This window comes from Saccopteryx bilineata, chromosome 2 (genome assembly GCF_036850765.1).
Source record: "Saccopteryx bilineata isolate mSacBil1 chromosome 2, mSacBil1_pri_phased_curated, whole genome shotgun sequence".
Taxonomy (NCBI): Eukaryota; Metazoa; Chordata; class Mammalia; order Chiroptera; family Emballonuridae; genus Saccopteryx; species Saccopteryx bilineata.
This window is the reverse complement of record NC_089491.1, coordinates 280,833,839-280,857,772: the sequence shown is the minus strand read 5'-3', so window position 1 is coordinate 280,857,772 and position 23,934 is coordinate 280,833,839. Positions and strand designations below refer to the sequence as shown.

Here is a 23,934-nt window from a genome sequence, read left to right as displayed (position 1 = left end):
GCCCTCGGCTCAACACCCTTGGCAAGCAATAGTATCCAGATAGAATTTAATAATATGTTTACATTGTATTTATTTGATTACCTCCAATTAAGGGCAAGTAATACTAATTTTCCATGTACGGCAGTAAAATAAAGTATAATGTACTTTATACAAAAATGGCAAATAGAGTTTCAGCTGGTACTGGGTAAAATCATGAAAAGATACATGGCTGACTAGAATTTTAGAACCTTTGCTCAAAATACAGCATTAAGAGAAGCCAAGGTGTTCAGTTCTGTATGTGTTTGGGCAAAAATCTAATCTGAACTTGGTTTTGGAACAATAGCTGCACTCATTACCAAAGGGAATGGCTCCAGGTCCAAATTAAAAGTGTTATCAGTGATCAGAGACAAAAGCGGGCTATCAGGAGCTTTCCGAGCCCAGACTGCTGGAACGCCGGCTGCGCAGAGGATTAGTAACGCTTCAGTGCCCATAGACCGGGCCATGGAGGACTGAGCGCGTCCTTGTGACAACCCAGGATTCGGGACCCGGGGACAGAGACGGAAGCCATGCTGTGAGCAGTGGAGGACAGTTTTAATCGAGTAAATTGATCTGGGTATCAGATGCAAGAGAACACATGACTCTCTCCTCTCTTCTCTAAGGGGTGCTGGCGTGAACCAGACACTGCACCTGCCGCCCTCGGGCTCGGCCCCAGGAGGGACCCGGACACACAGAGGCACGAGCTTGTGACTGGCCTGCAGGCACCCACCTCCTACCTACCATGAGACGGTGGCTGTGGCCACAGGAACCCCGCACCCTGAGGAAGGCCTGCACTGGAATAAAGCTGGGAGGCACTGCTCCCAGCTAGCTCCCCACCGAGCCTTAACATAACGGGGCTTCACTCAGGGCTCTGACAGGGGTCCCCAAGGCAGTGTGTCTTCCTCTGGGTGGCCCCACAGAAACCAGGTGGGGGCGGCCAGCGTGAGCGGAAGGCCCCCCACCCAGCAGCCACAGCACCCGCTGCGGTCATCACTGCTCAGTCCCTGGTCAAGCTCCTGGGACTTCAGCTAACGGAAACCCAGGCCTCCCGATGCAGGGCTGGAGGGGACAGCTAGGCCTTGACAGGGGAGAGGAATACCCCGCCCTTGGCCACCGTAGCAGCTATGGAGCCCAGACTTCCTTGGGCTCCTTGTGGCTGTCCCCTCAAATCTATGACAGGCTACAGAGAAGTTGAACTGAGTCGGAAGAGTAGCTCCTTCACACATGCCTGTCTCCCCATAGGCACAGGGGCGTATTGGAGGTGTCTGAAAGCAAAACAAAACTTTCACATAAGGTGACTGCACCTGTCAGTAATCCTGTGAACCCCCATCCTCAGAGCTTTTAGGTACCTGATTCCTCCAGCGCCACTCACGGGTGAAAACAACCGTCTCCGACATGGGGAGGTAACTACTTCCATCCGGGACAGAGTGGGGCTGACTGTTCTCTGCATGGGACAGACACCTTCTGACAGAACCCGTGAGGCAGGAAGTCCTGGCGCTTCCTGACTCGCTGCCGGCCCCCGCCCTGGAGGTGCCCAGCCCCGCACACACCTACAAGCAGGGATGGGTGTCTGTTGCCTCTGTGCCCTCCCCCAGAGATGACGGCAGCCCTTCTGAGAGTTACCCTATCTCAGTCAGTCATACCAACTTTTCAACATTTACATTGTAAATTTCACTTACTTTTAACATATTAAGTGCTTTAACAGAGGACCATGTATAATCCTCAGGCATTTACAAAGTAGATAGTATCAGTCCAGTCTGCAGTTGATGCGACAGGTTGACAGGTTTTACTGCTACTGACATGTGGAGGGCCCTCCTGTGAGTGCCTCGGGTTCTGCCTTTGCGGGCTAAGCGCTCCCAGGCCCCTGGGGCCTGGCCTCACCCTTCCCGGCTGCATGACCTTGAGCAGGTCGCGCCTGTTGCTCAGGCTCCGTATCTAGAATGTAAGAATACCTATGCACAGGGTTGTTGTGGAGAAGAAATGAGTCAGGGTCTAGTTAGACTAGTGGTCGGCAAACTAATTAGTCAACAGAGCCAAATATCAACAGTACAATGATTGAAATTTCTTTTGAGAGCCAAATTTTTTAAACTTAAACTGTATAGGTAGGTACATTCCTTGTCAAGGTAGCGCCCACACACATGGTATTTTGTGGAAGAGCCACACTCAAGGGGCCAAAGAGCCGCATGTGGCTCGCAAGCTGCAGTTTGCTGACCACTGAGTTAGACCTTGAAAGCTTACAGTAAACACTATGGGCGAAGCATCATTCTTGGCTCTCCGACATCCCCACACTGCCGCGGCCCATCCTGCTATATCTAGGATGCCGTGGGTGTCTGAGCCATCCTGCCCCAGAGCCAAAACTGTGCAGGCACCTCCCGACCCTCCAAGGGCAGCTACATAATTCAGCAGATCATGAATGACAAAGGCAGGCAAACAAAGACGGCAAAGAGATATGAGAACCGAAAGCAGCATGTGATCCTCGGATGGATCCTAGCCCAGAAACATTCTTTTTCTTTTGCTACAAAAGACATTTGTGGGGAAACTGGAAAGATGTGTATGTCTGTTCATAGATAGTGGAGCCATTTAGTTTCCTGGTTTCTAACCAATGTTCTGTGGTCACAGGAAAGACTGTGCTCAGGCAATATGCTCTGAATGGTACAGCAACATACAGATACAAGTAATTCCCTTTTCTCTCTCAGTACTTGAGATGTCCACCAGGGCTGCAAACTCCTGCCCCAGAGCATGGTTTCAGCCACCGGCCTGTGACTGGTGAGTTAACCACTCTGATAACCACGAAATTTCTGGCGGGCTGGCACCAGTCCACAGACTGCTGGTTGCCAACCACTGCCCTGAAGAATTCGTAAAGGTAAGTGCCCCAGAAACCAGGGCTAGACCATGCCCAGCTGACAGTTGTCAGTGACCTGAAGGAGAGAATGAGACCTGGCAGCTGGCATGGCCTTCGCTGGTCTTCAGGGCACATGGATGCCCTGACACAAGCCGTGTGCCCGGGCCACAGGCAGGGCCTCACTGTGACATGGAAGGCGGGCAAAAAGGAGGCAGGGGACTGCCTGCACCAGGGACAGAGTGGGTATTCGCAGGAAGGGACCCGACGCAGGCTCATGGAGTGAGCTCTAGAAACAGCAAACGATGACTGAAGAAGGCGTTTTGGAGTGTGCCCTGGTGTGTCCCCGAAGACATGGGCCTCAGAGGCAGCTGCAGAGGGGCGGCCATCACTGTTGGCCGGCCTCACGGGGTGCTGGGAATGAAACCGCATGCGTGAGGTCCCCACAGGGGGCTGTTTCTGGGGAAATTCCTGCTGTTCCACTTCACACACACACCAGTTCAAAAGGTTCCAAGAGGAAAATACTTGAATTAGAAAATAACTAAAATGATTGAGAAGATAGGACGGCACTTTTACAAAGACATACGAGAAAAGTAAAGAGCTCTTAGATCAGATCAGATCAAAGCTGACAGGATGCATAATCAGAATTTAATAGTTAATGAGGGGAACTGTTGGGATGAACTTTTTCACTTAAATCTGGAAAGAAATTGAGAGAGCAAGTGTTGACTTAAGATTTAAGAAAAAAATGACTTATATCCAAAGATAAGAAGTCAAAAGGGTAAGAATCACATGGCAATAACACCTGTAGAAGGGCAAGATGGAGATGTTGAGGGGACAGCCGTAACCTCCGATGGCAATGATACAGAGGGCAGCGCCATGTTTCTCCATAAACCACACCCCACCATTACCAGCATCAAGTTATCCTGCTAAATAGATCTGAGTGAAAGTCAAGCTTCTCAGGGGACGACGGCTGTGGGCCGTGGTGCCCTGTGCTCCCGGGAGCCTGCCTCAGAAGAAAGGAGAGGAGTTGTCACCAGCGCTAAGACTAGGAGGCTCCCACCTGCGCCCTGTGCCCCGTCTGCCACTGTCACCCTCAGAGCAGCCTGTGAGTGCATGCCGCTCCCCAAGAACCAACTGTTTAGTCAAACCTGGTGGCATGTCCCTCTGTGTCACCTCCAGCCTGCGTCGTGGCTCTCACAACGCACAACACGGCCGCGAAACCTGCTGCTGTTGGCTCCCATCACCCTTTCCTGACGCCCCAGAGCAGAGTAAGGATGTCGCCACTGGGAACGTCCTTTGGCACCTGTAGCCCCATCAGGGCAAAAGGGGATCCCTCTCCCTTGCTCCTTCCTGCACTCCGAGTCCTGTACACACAGTGGATGGTGACTACCTAATGATGACTGTCATCGGTGCTCCCCAGGTGTCCTCTTCCCCATACCCTCAACTCCATACTTTCTCCAGCTTGCTCTAGACCAGGGGTCAGGAACCTATGGCTCGCGAGCCAGATGTGGCTCTTTTGATGGCTGCATCTGGCTTGCAGACAAATCTTTAATAAAAAAAATATAATGTTAAAAATATAAAACATTCTCATGTATTACAATCCATTCATTTCCTACCTCTCATGTTCATGATTGCGAGTGGCTGGAGCCAATCACAGCTGTCCTCGGGACAACACCAAATTTTTATTGGATAATGCATAACATACACAGGTTGTTGTATGGCTCTCACGGAATTATATTTTAAAATATGTGGCGTTCATGGCTCTCTCAGCCAAAAAGGTTCCTGACCCCTGATCTAGATTAAAGGTTTCTCACACGATCTCCATCACCGCCTTCTGCCAAAAGCGCTGCTACAACACCACCCACGGACATCAGTGAGCGGGATGGAGAGGAGCCTGCCCACCCCTAGGCAGCAGAGACCTGGCCGGTCTGCGGTGAACAGCCCAGGGCAGCGGAGACCAGGGGAGTCGGGAGCAGAAGAAAGGAGTGGCCCCTTCCCTATTTAAAAAGGAACATACGTAAATAGGGTTTGCAGAAAGAGACAAGTACAACAGAGACAAATACTTTTCCTATCATGCATTAATCTTAATTTATTTTTAAGCAAGAACATCGGTGGCCCATAAAGTTCCCAAAAGTTCTTCTAGTTTCTGTAACAGCAGAGAACAATGAATTATTTAAAACCTTATCAGATTTCATTTGGAGCAGCTTGGCTCTTCGTCTCTAGTCTCATTTTGAATGGTATAATTCTGCCTTGGCCCCATCCAAAAAAACCCAAATCTAAACTATTTTAATTAATGTTTCTTTTAAATTACTTAGAACAGTAATGTCAGAGGCTAAAACAGAACCCAACCCGCCTAATTAAAACATAGGCGACCCTACCACGGGCATGCTCCTCTGGTGTGGACAGATTCAGGCAGAATGTTAGAACAAGGAGAGCTGCTCTTTCTATGGAGTCCGTCCTGGGGGCTTCACGGGAGAGGCGCTGTCTCAAGGTAATAATGGTGACGGCAGCAACGACCACACTGGGAACAGCGAGGCGGCACTCGCCAATGCCTGCCCAGTCCCCATTCTCCCCGTCTTCAGAACAAGAACTGCAATTCTGCTGGGGACGCAAAGAGCACAGCTGCCATTATGCGTGGGGGAGGGGAGGGCTGTTATTCATTTCTGACCAAGGTCACACAAGCAGAAGTTGCCAGGCAGGGCTTCAGGAAGGCTCCCGAAAGGCAGGCATACTCAACTGGGAGCAGACCTTTGCCAGAGGCCCTTTGGTTCTTTCTGCCTGGGACGAGCACGTGATGCAGGAGACAGAGCAGCCACCTTGGAATTAAGAGGTAACATGGGGAACGGCCAAGATCATCACAGAGAGCTCAGGCTGACTCCTGAGCTCGCAGCCAGAGCTTGCCCCAGTCTACCTCCTCGCTTCTTGTTTCACAGTAAGAAAAGCTCTGATCTTTTTCTATTTTTGGCATTTCTATTCTTAGCTATCCAATTCTGAAAGGATATAAAGAAGCATCTAAGTCCGACAGAGGTGGGGACAACAGCACTGCTCTAAACTCAACATCTCATTAATGCTCAGCACTCACTGACCTATGAGGTGTCTGCATGCCGATGGAGGAAACGGAGGTTTCAATCCCACACTCAGCTAAGAAGCGATCTAACTTTAACTGTGTGTCTGCGGCCTACCACCTGCTAAGTGAGCCAAGCCCACCAGCGGCTCAGCGGAGGTTGCGGGGCCCCATGTACCTCCATCACTCTTCCCCTTTATGCCCAACACACGCCCCCAATTCTGGCAGCTCCAATACAGATTCCTAAAACGTCTTCTTTTTTTTTTTTTTTTTTTTTTATAAATTTTTATTAATGTTAATGGGATGACATTAATAATTCAGGGTACATATATTCAAAGAAAACATGTCTAGGTTATCTTGTCATTGAATTATGTTGCATACCCCTCACCCAGAGTCAGATTGTCCTCTGTCACCCTCTGTCTAGTTTTCTCTGTGCCCCTCCCCCTCCCCCTAACTCTCTCCCTCCCTCCCTCCTGCGCCCTCCCTCCCCCCACCCCTGGTAACCACCACTCTCTTGTCCATGTCTCTTAGTCTCGTTTTTATATTCCACCAATGTATGGAATCATGTAGTTCTTGCTAAAACGTCTTCTTGTCTAGTCATCCACTGCAAGGCGCTGGCTTCTCTCCAGGTCTTGGCTATTGTGACTAATGCTACCGTGAACCCAGGGGTGCATCTATTGGTACGATGCCCAGGAGAGGGACCGCTGGTTCATATGGTAGCACTCTTCTTAATATTTTGAGGAACCTCCACACTGTTTTCCATAGTGGCTGTACTGGCTGACATTCCCACCTGCAGTGCGCGAGGATAAAGAAGATGTGGTACATGTATACAATGGAACACTGCTCCGTCATGAGAAAGATCAGACATTGCTGTTTGCAGCAACACAGATGGATCTTGGGAATATCGTGATAAGTGAAGTGAAATAAGTCAGAGGAAAAAAGACAAGAACCTCTGCTCTAAGCCTCCAACCAGCCGACCGACAAAACACAAAGGAAAATTCTTGTGAAACTTAGAAAACTAATAAATGACCAGACTAATCATGTCAATCAGGAGTCACCAAACCTTTTCTGTTATGGGACAGAGTAGTAAATATTTTGGGCATTGTGGGCTATACATCTCTGTCGCAACTTCTCAATTCTGCTGACGTAGCTAGAGAGCAGCCATGGACATCATGTAGGTGTGCCTGTGTTCTAATAAAGCTTTATTTACAAAACCAGGCAGTGGGCTACATGTGGCTAGTGGGCTGTGGTTTGACGACCCCTCATCTAAATCACGTCAGTGGTCAGCAAACCGTAGCTCACAAGCCACATGTGGCTCTTTGGCCCCTTGAGTGTGGCTCTTCCACAAAATACCACATGCGGGCGCTACCTCGATAAGGAATGTACCTACCTATATAGCTTAAAAAAATTGGCTCTCAAAAGAAATTTCAATCGTTGTACTGTTGATATTTGGCTCTGTTGACTAATGAGTTTGCCAACCACTGCTAGGTCTATACAGCACACATCTCTCTAACGGGCAACATACATTTTCTGTCTATTAATAAGAAGGAAACTCACACTGATCGCCCACAAGGGAAGACATTTTCTCAGAAGCTGTATCTGCCATGTGAGATGTCTGCATACATCTTACCAAAACATCTAATTAAAAATAATTTAAGAACTCATGAAAGGTAATTTTTTAGGGTAAGGACTATTGATCATCCTTGAGTAAATGATAGAATGTACATTCATCTCATTTAACAGGTCTTAGCACTTCATAAATGCTAAAGATTATACCAATTGAACCTAAAGGGAATACAAGTGCACCTTACTATTGGTGAACAGGGCAAGGATTTTCATTTTGTTTTTATGTAGCTTCCTTCCTTCCTCTCACCCTCCTTCCCTTTTTTCTTTTCTTCCCTCCTTCCTTCTCTCAAGAGAATTATCTGACTCAGAGAAGGAGCCAAAAACCCATGTGCACAAAACCATGTCAATTGTAGCTTAGAGACAGTAATGACAGAGTCTGGTACCAGTAAAACTGATGCCTTATTCTGTTTCTTAATCCACACTTAAAGCTTTGTAGGCTCTGTCTCCAGGGGGCCTTGTTTCCTATTAAGATTAAACATACAACATTTGCATAAGTTCTTTTTGCTGCTATTACTTAAATATTACTTTCTGAAAAATACCCTTTTTCTAATTTTTTTTTTAAGTGAGAGGAGGGGAAGCAGAGAGACAGACTCCTACATGCACTCCAACCAGGATCCACCTGGCTAACCCACTAGGGGGCAATGCTCTGGCCATCTGGAGCCCTTGTTCAGTTGCTCAGCAATGGAGCCATTTTTTAGTGCCTGAGGCAGAGGCCACAGAGCCATCCTCAGTGCCTGAGGCCAATTCACTCAAATCAATTGAGCCATGGCTGAAGGAGGGAAAGAGAGAGAGAGAAGGGGGAGGGGTGGAAAAGCAGATGGGCACTTCTCCTGTGTGCCCTGACCAGGAATCAAACCCAGGACATCCACATGCCAGGCCAACACTCTACCACAGAGCCAACTGGCGAAGGCCACTCCTTTTTTCTTTTTTTTTTTAAAGCATCAAAGTGCTGCACAGCTATTTCTCTAATTATCTTTTGAGAAATCACTCAATAATGCCCTTTCCCCCCCCCACTTTTTTTCTTTGGCAAATGTGTGGCAACCAGTCTCTCTAGATGGCCTTTATGAGTCAAGTCATTCAGTATTCATGGCCCTGGGCCTTCCTTTCTACAAGGAATGTGGGCTGGCCTGGAACTCATTTTAGCCAAGAGATGTGGCGGGCGGGCCATGGTGCCAGCTCCCAACTAAGCCTCACGGGGCTGCCTCTGCACTGCTGGGGATGGAGCGGCTTCAAGCGACTGGGGAAGGCTCAGGAGCCCAGTGGACCCCATGAGCCAGAGCTGTGAGGGAGTAACATGATTATTTTTTATGCCATTACATTTTGGGGTTGTTTACTATGCAGCAATAGGTGATCAAAAACACTTTTAAATGATTAAAAAGAATAGACATGATTTCTTTTCTGGGAATCAATGCAATGACTATTTGAACTATATACAGAGGACCACCTAGAGTCAGTAAAAGAAGAAAATATTTTTCTGACCAAGTAATATTTTCTTGACCTGGCCAAGAAGAACACACAGTAAAAAAACTAGGTCTACAGAATAGGGTCATGCAGGGCTTACCTATAACAAGTGACCAATCACCGCTGGTGTGTTCAGCAGAGAGAAGCAAATGGGCCATGGAAAAGCCACCAGTGTTGGAGTCAGATGTAGGCCTGGGTTTGAATCCTAGCATTTTTATTGACTTGGTACGGGAGGCCTTGGGCCAATTATTTACTATCTCCAAACCTGTTTCCTCCACTCCCAAATGACAATACTAGCGGTTCTTACCTTTTGTGAGCGCTCTGAGCTTCAGTTGGGTGGATGTGTGTAAAGTGCCTCGCACCTTGTTTGGTGTGTACAAGGTACTCAACAACTCCTCCTTTGCTGCCCTTGAGAGCTTTCATGGCAAGAACTTGGCTGAGTTGCAGGCATCACCCTGGGCTATGTCTCTGATCCTGGACTGCCTTCCTCCCACCGCAGCTCCTCAGGTTACCACGAGATAACGAGCAGTTAGTTCCCCAGCAACTTTCAAGGTCAACAAACATGAAGAGCTGAATCCTGCCGCTGACAAGTATTATGATGTCCATCTTGGGCTACTGTTATGGGCTGAACTGTGTCCCTTCCAAATTCATCTGTATCCCAACTACCTCAGAATGTGACTGTAGTTGGAGAAAGATCTTTAAATGAGTGATTATATTAAAAATGGGATTTTAGGGTAGATCCTAATCCATGAGGTGGGTCCTTCTAAGAAGACATAAGGACAAAGACACTCACAGAGGGAGAGTTGGGGAAACAGGGAGAAGACAGCCATCTACCAGCCTACGGGAGAGGCCTCAGAAGAGACCAACCCTGTCGACACATTGACCTTGGACTTCCAGACTCCAGAGTTCCGAGGAAATTATGACAGCCCTAGCAAGCTAATAGAGATACTGTAAAAAAAAAAAATGATGATAAATGAGACAAGCTAATAAATGGCAGGTTGTGAAGAGATTGGGAGAGAGATACGGTACTGATCATGTGGTAAAAGGACGGAGGAAGAGGAAGAGGAAGAGGAAGAGAAAGAGAGACAGGCCTCAACACTTGGGGAGCTCGAGTTGTGGTGGCCATTTGGGATCTGCCTACCTCCGAGTCTGAGCTTGGTAGGTAAACAGCAACACCTAAGAACATTTAACATCAAAAGAATATATCACTGCTACATACACCAAATGCAGGAAGAGCTAAAACCCTGTCACCGGGGACCCTCTTTTTTTTGAAAGGTTTTAAAACATCTCACAGCACAAGTCAGAAGGGAAAATGCTTTGCTATTTTGAGCCTCTTCTTCCGCTCCTGTAAATGACATCTGTAATGTCAACATTCGCCCAGAGCCACTCAGAATTCGGCACTTCCAGTTCCTGTGAGAATGCCAGTCCCCCTGAGTCAAGGGGGTATTAGAGCTACATTTACCTTAGAGCACAGATACTGCAGCGGGGTGGGGTAGGGATAAAAATGTCAACTGTATGTAAAATAAAACAGCACCATCTCGAATCATGGAAAATTTTCCAGCCTTCTCCAACAAGGGTGTCAGGTTGCAGTAACAGTAATTCATAAATGGCCCGATTCCACAGTGACTCAGAGGGACTAAAATACTCTGGATACATGCTTCACTTATTTATATTGTTGGGTCAGAACCACAATATGTTTGATGATCTACATGGGTAATATTTTCATAGAGCTACATTAACCACATTAAGCACTCTGCATCATCCCGGTGTGCTGACACACCCAAGAAACAGAGTTGGATCAGTGAGATACTGAGTGGGGACCTTCAGTCTTATAGGTCAACAAAATGAGAATCAATTCAATAGGTAACCACAGTGATTCTATTTAAAAAAAAAATACAGCTTATTTCTATGAACACACGATCTGGGGTTCAGGCAAGACCTTAGTGAGTCTCTGACCCTGGAAATTCTAAAATAATCTTTTAGTGAAAAGGGGACATTATATGGAAACTTTAAGTTATGGAGATTATAAATATGGAACTTATTTATTTATTTATTATTTTTTAATATGGAGCTTTTTAATGAACAAAGCCAAGCCACAGGTCAGACAATTTTAACGTAACTTTTTTTTTTAACTTTCTTTTAAAATTGAAGTCCTTCAGATCATACAGAAACTTAACCTCTGGTTTAAAATTTAGTGCTAAATATGAACCAAGAGTTCAAGGACTCTGAAGCTGAGATTAAATAAGTACTCTTTCAAATTAGCCCTAATGGCTGCTACGTCCATAAAATTTTGGGAGAACTACTAACCCATGTTGTCTTATGATTTTAACTAATCTACTGTTTCTCCATTTGTTGGTTTGGTTGGTAGTGGACAGAAATTGTGTGAGTCCTTCAGTGACCCCGTAAAACCTGACCATGCTTCCAATTTGGAAGTGAATACTCAATAAGTCAAAAATATCCATTTTTACTAGCACACATTATTCCCTATTGGTTTTGTCTAGAGTTACTGACTCAAATGTGAAGCATCCTTTTTGGGTGGCAGCAACCTGACTCTAACCTTTAACTATATTAGAAAAAAATGCTCCGAGGCCAATATGACAGTTACCGAATGGCTAAAATAGCCTGTACTGGGAGGAAGAAAAAGAGTATGTACTCAGTGCAGTGGAATGGCAATCAGTCATAAAACCTCTGGCTGTATAATGCTCATCATCTGGTTTGCTATCACTCCCAAAGAACCGGTGAAAACCCCTGCGTGTCACTTTGAATAGAAAAAATACTCTTTACTTCATTTCCTTTAGATTATAAATATATTACTTATATCCCCTTTTTTAAATTGTATCTTTTGGCCCTGGCCGGTTGGCTCAGTGGTAGAGCGTCGGCCTGGCGCGCGGGGGACCCGGGTTCGATTCCTGGACAGGGCACATAGGAGAAGCGCCCATTTGCTTCTCCACCCTCCTCCTTCCTCTCTGTCTCTCTCTTCCCCTCCCACAGCTGAGGCTCCATTGGAGCAAAGATAGCCCGAGCGCTGGGGATGGCTCCTTGGCCTCTGCCCCAGGCGCTAGAGTGGCTCTGGTTGCGGCAGAGCGATGCCCCGGAGGGGCAGAGCATCGCCCCCTGGTGGGCAGAGTGTTGCCCCTGGTTGGCGTGCCGGGTGGATCCCGGTCAGGCGCATGCGGGAGTCTGTCTGACTGTCTCTCCCCGTTTCCAGCTTCAGAAAAATACAAAATAAATAAATAAATAAATAAATAAATTGTATCTTTTTTTGGGGGGGTGACACTAGAAAGGCATGGGCTAAAAAAATGAACGTTTCTTAACCTCAGGTTTAATTTAAAATACTGTACTGTTGACCAGAAATGACAATGATGGTGTGATGCCCAGGGAGGTTCTACATGATGAAACTCACCTCTATAATCTGTCCCCTGGTCCCCATCCCCGCGCCATTAAATATCATGGGGGCTTTAGCGTTGAGACAGTCCTGGAACTTAGCACACAGATGTGGGACACAGGATGACTTCTAATGAACATCTTTGCGTTCGTTTAATTCCTAATCAGTAGCTAACACTCCATTAGCCCAGCAGTCGACTTAGAATTCTTGGTGGTGCCACTAAGATGAAACAACAGCAAAGATAAAGTGACTGGCCTGGGGGGAGGGGCGCTGAAGGGGGGAGGGGCGCTGAAAGTGGGAGGTCCCAGAGGGCTTGGCTTTCTTGGGGAAGAGGCCATACAGATCCACTGTGTGAAAACTTCCACCCTTCCTGTTGAAATTAGTTTCAAGCAACCAGATAACACTTTTTTGGGGAGTAGGGGGGGATAAAGGAGACACTGGATGAGAAATGTTCCTTCCACCAAGGTTCCACATTTTTCACAACCCTGGCTGTCTAGAGGGGTCAGCTCTGAGCTTGCCATGCCACTGCCCACTGGATACTAACCACCCGCAAGGCTCTGAGGCGGACTTCATAAGCCTTCCCTGAGGTATTCTGTATGGAATTCTAAAGTCCATGAAATTCTGTTCTTAAACTTCTAAACTCCAACCCCAAATGACAGACTCTCTGCCTCTGGCCCCCACCTGGTCACACAGGCTCAGCCACCACCTGGGTTCCCCACCACGCAGCCCTTTTCACTCCCGCTGACACGTGGGCTCCTGTGCTTTGACGTGGGCACTCCTCTCCGGTGTTTTCATTCAAAATACTCCCTCTGCAGATTTCTCATCTTCCCTTACCTTCTTTTAATGTCTAGTGAAGTCTCACCTCGAAGTAAGACTTTTCTGAAATGTCACAGCCTCTGACTTCTGTCCTGATCAGTATGTGTTTTTATGTGGGAATATATATTACGGGAATATATTATAAGAATTAAGAACATGCTCTAACTAGCATCATAAAATATTTCTTCCTATCTATGCCCTTGTCTCTCAGAGCTTCAGCTCCCTAGGAAATTGAAGGAGCGCCCTATGAGCTTGTTGTGAACAACAAGGAATTTCAAAATGAGAACTCTGGGCCTTGACTTTGTCAGGAATCTTATACAGCAAAATGCTAATCTAAGCATCTACCTTAGAAAACTAGAAAAGGATGAGTGAGTTAAATCCCAATTAAACAGAAGAAAGGAAATAATTGATGATAAACTAAAGCAGAAATCAATAAAATTTAAAACAGCAAAATTAATAAGAGCAAATCAATTAAACTAAAAGCTGGTTCTTGTAAAAGATCAATAAAACTGATAAGCCTTTAGGCCAGGCAAACTAAGAATAAAAGAGGACAAAAATTACTAATATCAGAAATGAAAGAGGGGACATCACTACAGAGCCCAAGCAAATGAAAAGGATAATAAAAGAATATTATGAGAAAAACTCTATGCCTACAAAGCTGATAACCTAGATGAAATGGATGAATTCCTTTAAAGACAAAACAATCTGTGAAAGAAGAGAGAGACAATCTGAGCAGGTCAATATCTTTTAACAAAATTGAATCAATAATAATGACCTTCCAAAACAGAAAGCACTAGGCTCAGACGAGTGAATTCTGTGAGAACTGGTGAACTCCACCAAACATTTAAGAAATTATACCAATTCCCTACAGTCTTTTTCAGAAGAGAGAAGCCTCTTCCTATGAGGCCAGCATTTTCCCAGTACTGAAACCAGATGGACATGACAAGAAAACTTGATAGCACTGGCTCTCAGGAAAACAGATGCAAGCATTCCAACAAAATATTAGCAAACAAAACCCACTGGCCATTCACACTTGAACGCTGCCAAAGCACATCCTGTCACTAAACAGTGAACTCGGTTCTATTATTTTAATTCAGGTATAATGTTAATGGAACCAGACAATACCTGAAACTCTGCTTCATTATTTACTAATATCTCAGTGGGTAGAAGATGGATCTTATAAATAATGGATTCACATAAAAATTTCTATTTAATTGCACCCTTAGTGCATGCTCTAAGAATAGAAGTGAATCTTAGGGTTAATAAGAATTTACATAGTCAACTATGTGTTGACATTAAGTGACCTGTACTCCTACTACCTACTACTAATACACCACGGGCAGCGACACCAACAATAACAATCATTTATCTGGTATCTGTCGCATGCTGCCCCGAGCTGCATCCTGGCGTCAGGTACTTGAACTGGGCATCTCAGGCTCCATTCCATCCTCCTCCTGTTTGCTAACTGGAAAGCTACAAACGACATCTCCCAAACTCCCTGGCAGCCAAGGCTCTAGTTACAAACAAGGCTCCACCAATCAGATGCCTTCATGTGAAATGTGGAAGAGAGAAGCAAGACAAACGCCATCTTCTTACAGCTGTGACTGCTGGCAAGCAAGTCAGGTGGAAGTAAGTGTTTGCAGTGGCTGGACTCAGCCATCCAGGGCCTTGTCATCAGGTGCATGGCTGTGAGAGGCAGGGGTGTCGGCACATGTGGCCGAGGTAGCACCCAGTGCAGCTGCCTTGACCCCTGGGTCACAATTACAGCAATGCGGGTGAAGTCAGTGTCCTGGCAGCCTCGCCCTTCTCTGATGTCACCTGTAGTAAAGCCCTTTTTCTTACTGAAACACTTAGAGGGGTTTCTGTTTTCATTACTGAACTCTGCTGACTTGGTCCTTTATACAGACTGTCTTCATTTAATGCTGAGTGTGAAGAAAAGGTGTTACTTCTATTTTGCAAATAGGGAAGCGATGTCTGAGAACGGCTTTGCTTCCGCGGTCACCAAGGTGGCAATCTGAACTCAGACCTGACCCCGGGCCTGCGCTCAGGGGCCCACATGGCTGGGCTACGGGTTTCAGTGAAGGCTCAGGGGAGCCCATGTGGCACAGGGTGGTGCAAATTCAACTTTAAATTTCTGACTTCCCTTTGAACTCCAGTTCAAATCAAGTGCAAGTTCTACGCAGCTCAGTGGCCCTCCCCTCCCACTCACCACCTCTGTGAGCGTGCCGACTTTGGACTGACTCGGGAGTAGAATGCTGGCCTTGCAGGATTTCCAGCTTAGTCAGAATCAAACAAGAAGCCTGCTTCCCCAGGAAGCCACTTCTCAGAACTTTCTTTCAAGCATTAGGTTTTAGGAAAAAGATGTTTGATGATTTTTGAGCAAGACCTTTTGGCCAACCACAAAAAAGAATAAACTGCACGTCTGTTCACAACTAAAGGAGAGAAAAGGAAGTACCTGCAACCCTGACAACTGTAACAACAACCAGTCACTTGACTGCCCAGGATCTAAAAACAGAGAGGACATAGGAACACCCCGCTCTGCTGGTTAGGAGGCTCATGGTCCACACAGCCTCACAATCGCGGGCCAGTGCTCCCCTTTGGGAAAACAAGGGGGTTAAATATGGGGCTGAATCTCTTAAAACCTCGAGTCCTGTAATGCTAGAACAGAAAACAGAAATTAAGCAGGACTGCTCAGTCCCTGCTGCCGCACGCACACAGAAACCGCTGGCTCTCACGTGGCTCATGGAAGGCATAAGAAAAGCCGTGTGGTAATTTTCCGAGTACAAGTCTTTAGTCTCCTTGGTTAAGTTTATTCCTAGGTACTTTATTTTTTTGGTTGTAATTGTGAAGGGGATTGTTTCCTTAATTTCTCTTTCTGACTGTTCATTGTTGGTATATAAAAATGCCTCTGATTTCTGAGTATTGATTTTATATCCTGCCACTTTGCTGAATTCATTTATCAGGTCCAGTAGCTTTTTGACTGAGACTTTAGGGTTTTCTATATACAATATCATATCATCTGCAAATAATGATAGTCTTACTTCTTCTTTTCCCACTTGAATTCCTTTTATTTCTTCTTCTTGTCTGATAGCTGTGGCTAGGACTTCTAGGACCATGTTAAATAAGAGTGGTGAAAGGGGGCACCCCTGCCTTGTTCCTGATCTTAAGGGTATTGCTTTTAATTTTTGCCCATTGAGTATGATGTTGGCTGTGGGTTTCTCATAGATGGCTTTTATCATGTTGAGGTATGTTCCCTGTATTCCCACTTTGCTGAGAGTTTTGATCATGAATGGGTGCTGGATTTTATCAAATGCTTTTTCTGCATCTATTGAAATTATCATATGGTTTTTCTCCTTCTTTTTGTTTATGTGATGAATCACACATTGATTGATTTACAAATATTGTACCAGCCTTGCCTCCCCAGAATAAATCCCACTTGATCATGGTGTATGATTTTTTCCATATATTGTTGGATCCGGTTTGCTAATATTTTGTTGAAGATTTTAGCATCTATATTCATCAGAGATATTGGCCTATAATTTTCTTTCTTTGTGTTGTCTTTGTCTGGTTTTGGAATCAGAATTATGCTCGCCTCATAAAAGGAGCTTGGAAGTCTTCCTTCCTCTTGAATTTTTTGAAATAGTTTGAGAAGGATAGGAGTTAGTTCTTCTTTGAATATTTGGTAGAATTCTGTTGTGAAGCCATCGGGCCCTGGACTTTTCTTTGTTGGGAGTTTTTTGATAACTGTTTCGATCTCCTTTGTTGTAATCGGTCTGTTTAGGTTTTCTGATTCTTCCAGATTGATTTTTGGAAGATTGTATGTTTCAAGGAATTTGTCCATTTCATCTAGGTTGTCTAGTTTTTTGGCATACAGTTCTTCATAGTATTTTCTTACAATATTTTGTATTTCTGTTATGTCAGTTGTTATTTCTCCTCTCTCATTTCTAATTTTATTTATTTGAGTCCTTTCTCTCTTTTTCTTGGTGAGTCTAGTTAAAGCATTGATAAAAGAAATCAAGGAAGATACAAACAAGTGGAAGCATATACCGTGCTCATGGTTGGGAAGAATAAACATCATTAAAATGTCTATATTACCCAAAGCAATCTATAAATTCAATGCAATACCAATTAAAATACCAATGACATACTTCAAAGATATAGAACACATATTCCAAAAATTTATATGGAACCAAAAGAGAACACGAATAGCCTCAGCAATCTTAAAAAAGAAGAATAAAGTGGGAGGTATCACACTTCCTGATATCAAGTTATACTACAAGGCCATTGTACTCAAAACAGCCTGGTACTGGCATAAGAACAGGCATATAGATCAATGGAACAGAACAGAGAACCCAGAAATAAACCCACAGTTCTATGGACAACTGATATTTGACAAAGGAGGCAAGGAAATACAATGGAGTAAAGACAGCCTCTTTAACAAATGGTGTTGGGAAAATTGGACCGCTACCTGCAAAAAAAATGAAACTAGATCACCAGCTTACACCACTCACAAAAATAAACTCAAAATGGATAAAAGACTTAAATGTAGGCCGTGAAACCATAAGCATCTTAGAAGAAAACATAGGCAGTAAGCTCTCTGACATCTGTCGCAGCAATATATTTGCTGATTTGTCTCCACAGGCAAGTGAAATAAAAGACAGGATAAACAAATGGGACTATATCAAACTAAAAAGCTTTTGCACAGCTAAAGACAACAAGAACAGAATAAAAAGACAAAATACACAATGGGAGAACATATTTGACAATACGTCTGATAAGGGGTTAATAACCAAAATTTATAAAGAACTCGTAAATCTCAACACCAGCAAGACAAACAATCCAATCCAAAAATGGGCAAAAGAGATGAATAGACACTTCTCCAAAGAGGACATACAGATGGCCAATAGGCATATGAAAAAATGCTCAACATCACTAATCATTAGAGAAATGCAAATTAAAACCACAATGAGATATCACCTCACACCAGTCAGAATGGCGCTCATCAACAAAACAACACAGAATAAGTGCTGGCCAGGATGTGGAGAAAAGGGAACCCTCCTGTACTGCTGGTGGGAATGCAGACTGGTGCAGCCTCTGTGGAAAACAGTATGGAGATTCCTCAAAAAACTGAAAATCGAACTGCCTTTTGACCCAGCTATCCCACTTTTAGGAATATACCCCAAGGACACCATAGAACGGCTCGAAAAGGAGAAATGCACCCCCATGTTTGTGGCAGCATTGTTCACAACAGTGAAGATCTGGAAACAACCCAAGTGTCCGTCAGAGGACGAGTGGATTAAAAAGCTTTGCTACATATATACTATGGAGTACTACTCAGCCATAAGAAATGATGACATTGGATCATTTACAATAACATGGATGGACCTTGATAACATTATACGGAGTGAAATAAGTAAATCAGAAAAAAAACTAAGAACTATATGAATCCATACATAGAAGGGACATAAAAATGAGACTCAGAGACATGAACAAGAATGTGATGGCTACAGGGGTGGGGGGTGGGGGGAGAGGGGATGGGGTGAAGAAGGAGAGAGGGGTTGGGGGAGGGGAGGGGCACAAAGAAAACCAGATAGAAGGTGACAGAAGACAATTTAACTTTGGGGGAGGGGTATACAGCACAATCAAATGTCAAAATAATCTAGAGATGTTTTCTCTCAACATATGTACCCTGATTTATCAATGTCACTGCATTAAATTTAATAAATAAATTTTTAAAAATAAATAAATAAATAAATACTAGCTAAAAAGAAAAAAAAAAAAAGAAAAGCCATGTGAGCTGAAGGGACGGCCCCGGGTCTCAGTGCGGCCACTTCTTAGCTTGTCTGCGGGAGGCCTGTGCTTGTAATTACCAAGTGGGGAAACTACAGTAGGTCTGTGACAATGCACACACTGAAATGATGTGTGGGCGCCCCCCAATGTGTTTTCAGTTGCTACGCTCACACAGGATGTGATACCTCCTTCTCAACCCGTCCCCTTCAGTCTGTCTTCTACCCATAGCCGGAGCTCTCTCAGAAAACACAGACCCAGCATGTCAGCGCCGCAGGGTCAGAGCCATGTTTGTTAGCAGGTGAAAACAAACAGGGCCCGGTAGGCCCGTACCCTCACCTCTGCCTCCCCAGGTTGCTCACTGGACTTTATGGCCCCTCTCCTCCTAAGCCCACCAGGTCCTCCCCTGCGGCCAGGCTTTAGCATCTGAGGTCCCTTATTTCCTGCCCCAGCTGACGCTTGACCAGCTCTTCAGGTTTGCGTTCAGATGCCATTTCCTCCAAACACCTGCGCTAAGCCCCTCTAGGTCAGGCCCCCTACCACCTCTCCTCCTATCACACCATACAGCATGGCGACGGGTGGAACTCGGTCGTTTGGTGGTTATCTGAGGGATGCCTGCTTTCCTCATTCAACGTTAAGCTCCAACAGAGACACTGTCTCTCTTGGTCACTGCTGTCTCCTCAGTGCCTACCGCAGTGTCACAGACCATTTATGAATAACCGCTACAGAGATGTGACACTCTCGGGGGGGCGGGGGGAAGATCTGGACCTTTCCCATGGTGCCAGGACAAATGCTTCAAGAAGACTATTCAAGTAATATTTGTTCAGTGAACATATTAATGTTTTGTTTTGTCTACACTGTAAAACCCCATTTAATAGTCTCAACAGGTTCTGCAACTTGGAGCAAAATGAAACTAATTTTGCTACAGGCTAATTGATATAAACGAGAGTTAAGGTCCATGGCATGTCATAAACATTATAATTGAAACACCGCATTAAACTACATTACTTGAAGACCTGCTGTATAGAGGAATTTTCCTGGCAACTTTAGTCTTTGGACTGACGTAGCTCTGTACACCAAATTCCTTCTGATGTGAAATGCAGGCATGGTAACACTTCACTTTATTCTAATTAATAAGCAGTAAGGTTGTCCACTTCAAACCTTCCATCGCAAATATTATGAGCAATTGTTAGATCACAGAACACTCGGAATTCTAATAAAAGCCTGGGATGCTTCTTCTAAGAAAACGAATATATTCACAACACTGCAAACAATCTCCAGCAGTTATTAGTCCATGGCCCAACCCTATGGATACAATTTCAAGCTCCTAAACATGGTGTAAAACAATTATTTCCCTTGATACTCAGCTGCCTCTCCAAGCTCAGCCTCTATGCTCCGACATTATTTTAAACTCTAACATAACAAATTCTGCATCATTTCCCAGCATACACACCATATCCTCCCTCTGGAATGTCATTCCCGCCATTTTTCTTTTTTAACCTATCCTCCAATACTTAGAGCAGAACTCAGACCTGCCAGGAGCCTCCCTCAACTGTGCTGGGAAGTGGGGACCCACTAGGGGCTCCCATGACACCAGCGACAATCAGCCTCCTAGCATTTACTCTCTGATGACAAAATTATCTATTTAGATTACCCTCTTTCCTAGAGAACATGAAATCCTTTGAGTTCTTCCCAACGTCTGGAACAGTGACTGGCACAAACAGGCCTTCGGCAACACAGACTAACCCAAACTGTTGAGGGACCAAAATGACCAATGGTAGGAGAGAATCCACAGACAATAGCCCTCACATGAGAAGACAGGCTGGACTAGCAGTAAATAAATGGAATATCTACAGTGGATAATTCTCAGCAAAGGCCACTAACACAGAGACACAAAGTTATTTTACCCTAAAAAATACAATCTAGCCTTAAGATATCAATGTCGGTATGGGTGTCTATTACAGAAAACCATCATGCACCCAACGGAACAATGGATTCTTTGTTCAGGGAGTTGGAAGGCAAAGCTCAGAAAATGTAGCATTACGTGTGCCAGTGGAAAGGCTGGGTGCCATGCGGAGTACCCTGCTGTACAATGTCTGACAAAGCTCAGGGCCCTCTGAAGAGTTCAGCAGATCTGAGCTCAGGTGGTGATTGCACAGTAAAAGTTAATGTGTAACAAGCAAAGAGAACTTTGCACAGAAAGTTATGTGCACTGATATTCCAAGCAAAGGTGTTACTTTGGCCATTTTAAACCTGCAGTGGTTACTCAATGACCGAGCAGATTAAGCTGTTTGTGAATCTACAGCTGGTGCTAGAGGGGTCCAGGAGTTACCACAGAAAGGCTCACTGTTCATTACACAGCAGACTATGAGCATAACGCATATGGACTCTTCCATTGAATTTATGGGGATAACGTTAATAAAATCATATAAGTTTCAGGTGTACAATTCTATAATACATCATCTGCATATGGTGTTGTGTGTTCAGCCCATGCCAAGTCTCCCTCCATCACCATTTATCCCTTTACCCTCTCCTACCCCCCTACCCCTTCCCTCTGGTGATCCCATGCTGTTGTCTGTGTTCATGAGTTTTCTCTTTGCTTGATCCCTTCGCCTTTTTCACCAGCCCCTGCCTTCTTTGCCTCTGACAGCTGTCAGTCTGTGCTCCATATCTATGAGTCTGTTTCTATTCTTTTGTTCATTAGATTCCACACAGGACGGAGATCATATGATACTTGTCTTTCTCTGCCTGGCATATCTCATTCAGCGTAATGCCCTCCGGGTCTATCCGTGCCACCACAGAGGGGAAGATTTCCTCCTTTTTTACGGCTGCATGGTGTCCCGTTGTGTAAATGCACCACCTGGGCCACTGCCAAATCTCAGCCATTGTAAATGATGCTGCAGTGAACATAGGGTGCAGGTACTCTTTCCAATTACGCATATGGACTTTTAATATGGGGCTGGGAGAATCCAGTGAGGTGGCCAAGATGTGCATTTCTGTCTTACTGACACTAGGACTTTCTGTGCAGAGTGCTGTCCTTGGGTCAGTTAATAGCTGCACAGTGGGGTGCGGGGGAGGCAGAGCATCAACAGAAACTTCTGTGGAAGAAGAGTGTATGCCCCCCCGCCTCACTGAGAGCTGACGTGCTGATTTCCACGCCAGCCTCAGCCCAGCCCCAGCCCCAGCCCCATGCCTACCGCTGTGGGAACGCGAGGCAGCAGGGACGGCGCAGACGGCACCAAATGACGGGCGGTGAAAAAGACTGACAGCCGCCCAATGAGGTGGTGCTCATGACAAAGATGAAAGCCGTGAATGGATGCACGTCGCTCTGAATTGAAGAATAACGAAAAAACCTTTCAGAGATGGTATCCGGCACAGCTGTGGGCACACAGGATGTAAGAGAAGTGACATAAGCTACACAGCGGTGACCCGTAGGAGAGCGGTTGGGATGGGGAGCACAGGGACGGAGGTCGTGTGGACACACAGCACTTAACAGCACCAGGAGAGGAGACCTAACGCTGTCTCTCTGTCTCAGATCATGCACGAATCCCTGTCTTTTCAGAGAACAAGCCATAATCCTCCCAGGTGGGCTTCCTAGCCTACAGCTACATTATGAGATGGAAATCTGAACACGGCATTACTTTGGGGCATTCTGCGTGAAGTCCATAAAGACGCGCATGCTTAGCCAGCAACCACATATGAACTGACCTGGAGCGGGGCCACAGCCCTGCGGACCGTGTAGGAAGGAGCCTGTAAAGGGAGGGGTTTCTGAGGAATAAATGATTTTATACTTTTCATCTAAGACTGAGGGGACAGGTTCATGATTAAAAATAGGAGTTAGGCCCTGGCCGGTTGGCTCAGTGGTAGAGCGTCGGCCTGGCGTGCTGAAGTCCCAGGTTCGATTCCCGGCCAGGGCACACAGGAGAAGCGCCCATTTGCTTCTCCACCCTCCTCCTTCCTCTCTGTCTCTCTCTTCCCCTCCCGCAGCCGAGGCTCCATTGGAGCAAGGATGGCCTGGGTGCTGGGGATGGCTCCTTGGCCTCTGCCCCAGGCGCTAGAGTGGCTCTGGTCGTGACAGAGCGATGCCCCGGAGGGGCAGAGCATCGCCCCCTGGTGGGCAGAGTGTTGCCCCTGGTGGGCGTGCCGGGTGGATCCCGGTCGGGCGCATGCGGGAGTCTGTCTGACTGTCTCTCCCGTTTCCAGCTTCAGAAAAATACCAAAAAAAAAAAAAAAAAAAAAAAAAAATAGGAGTTAATAGGATACAATATAAGCAGATACCCAATCATCCTAATTATTTCTGAGGGGGACCAAATATTCTGGCTCAATATTCTGTCATCTCTGCCCCAAGCTTGCTCTTCCTGTCCCGTCCCCCACCCCAGCGTCCATGAACTCTGGAAAGGTGACATTTGCTCTCTGTCAGGGCATCATATAAAGAAGGCAAGGTTAGAAAGCCTGCATTCTGGGCTGGCTCCACCCCCCACCCCCCCCCATTCTGCTATGTTCTGGCTGTAGGGTTTGGAGAAACTGGCCCAACCCTTAAGTACTTCAGTCACTCGTTTGTAAGCAGAGTAAGGATATTCACTTCACTGAGAGTCACAAATGTTCATGCATATAACACACTTAGAACAATGTCTGGCACATAGTAAGTACCCCCTAATGCTAGTCAATATTGCTCCCCTACACATAAACATACAAAATTAATATACGAAGACGACAGGAAGGAATCAATGCAAATCAATTTCATAGCATAGCTATCTTTTCAACTTAGCCACAAATATAACTGCATCAAATTCCTAACTATATAAAGTAAACATTTGTCCAAGATTTAAATATCGCACCTATGGTACTTTGGGTTTCATTTATACTTGTATCAAGAAAGGAATGTGTGGGTTTTGCTGTGGATACCATACTTACAAGATGTGGTCTAGTTGCTACCTTTAC

The 23,934-nt window shown here is 45.5% G+C and overlaps 1 protein-coding gene across 2 annotated transcripts in view; it reads right to left on the bottom strand.

Moving 5' to 3' along the window:
• Positions 1-23,934, bottom strand: part of NME7 (NME/NM23 family member 7) — a 154,073-nt gene that overhangs the window by 3,715 nt on the left and 126,424 nt on the right. The window contains exon 12 of one of the 2 annotated variants that reach the window (XM_066261088.1): positions 6,434-6,708. The exons of the other annotated variant lie outside the window; for it this stretch is intronic. Within the exon in view, the coding sequence (XP_066117185.1) occupies positions 6,628-6,708 (81 nt within the window). The 3' untranslated portion in view covers positions 6,434-6,627. Of the gene's footprint in view, positions 1-6,433; positions 6,709-23,934 lie in introns of those variants that run through there. 2 annotated transcript variants of the gene reach the window in all.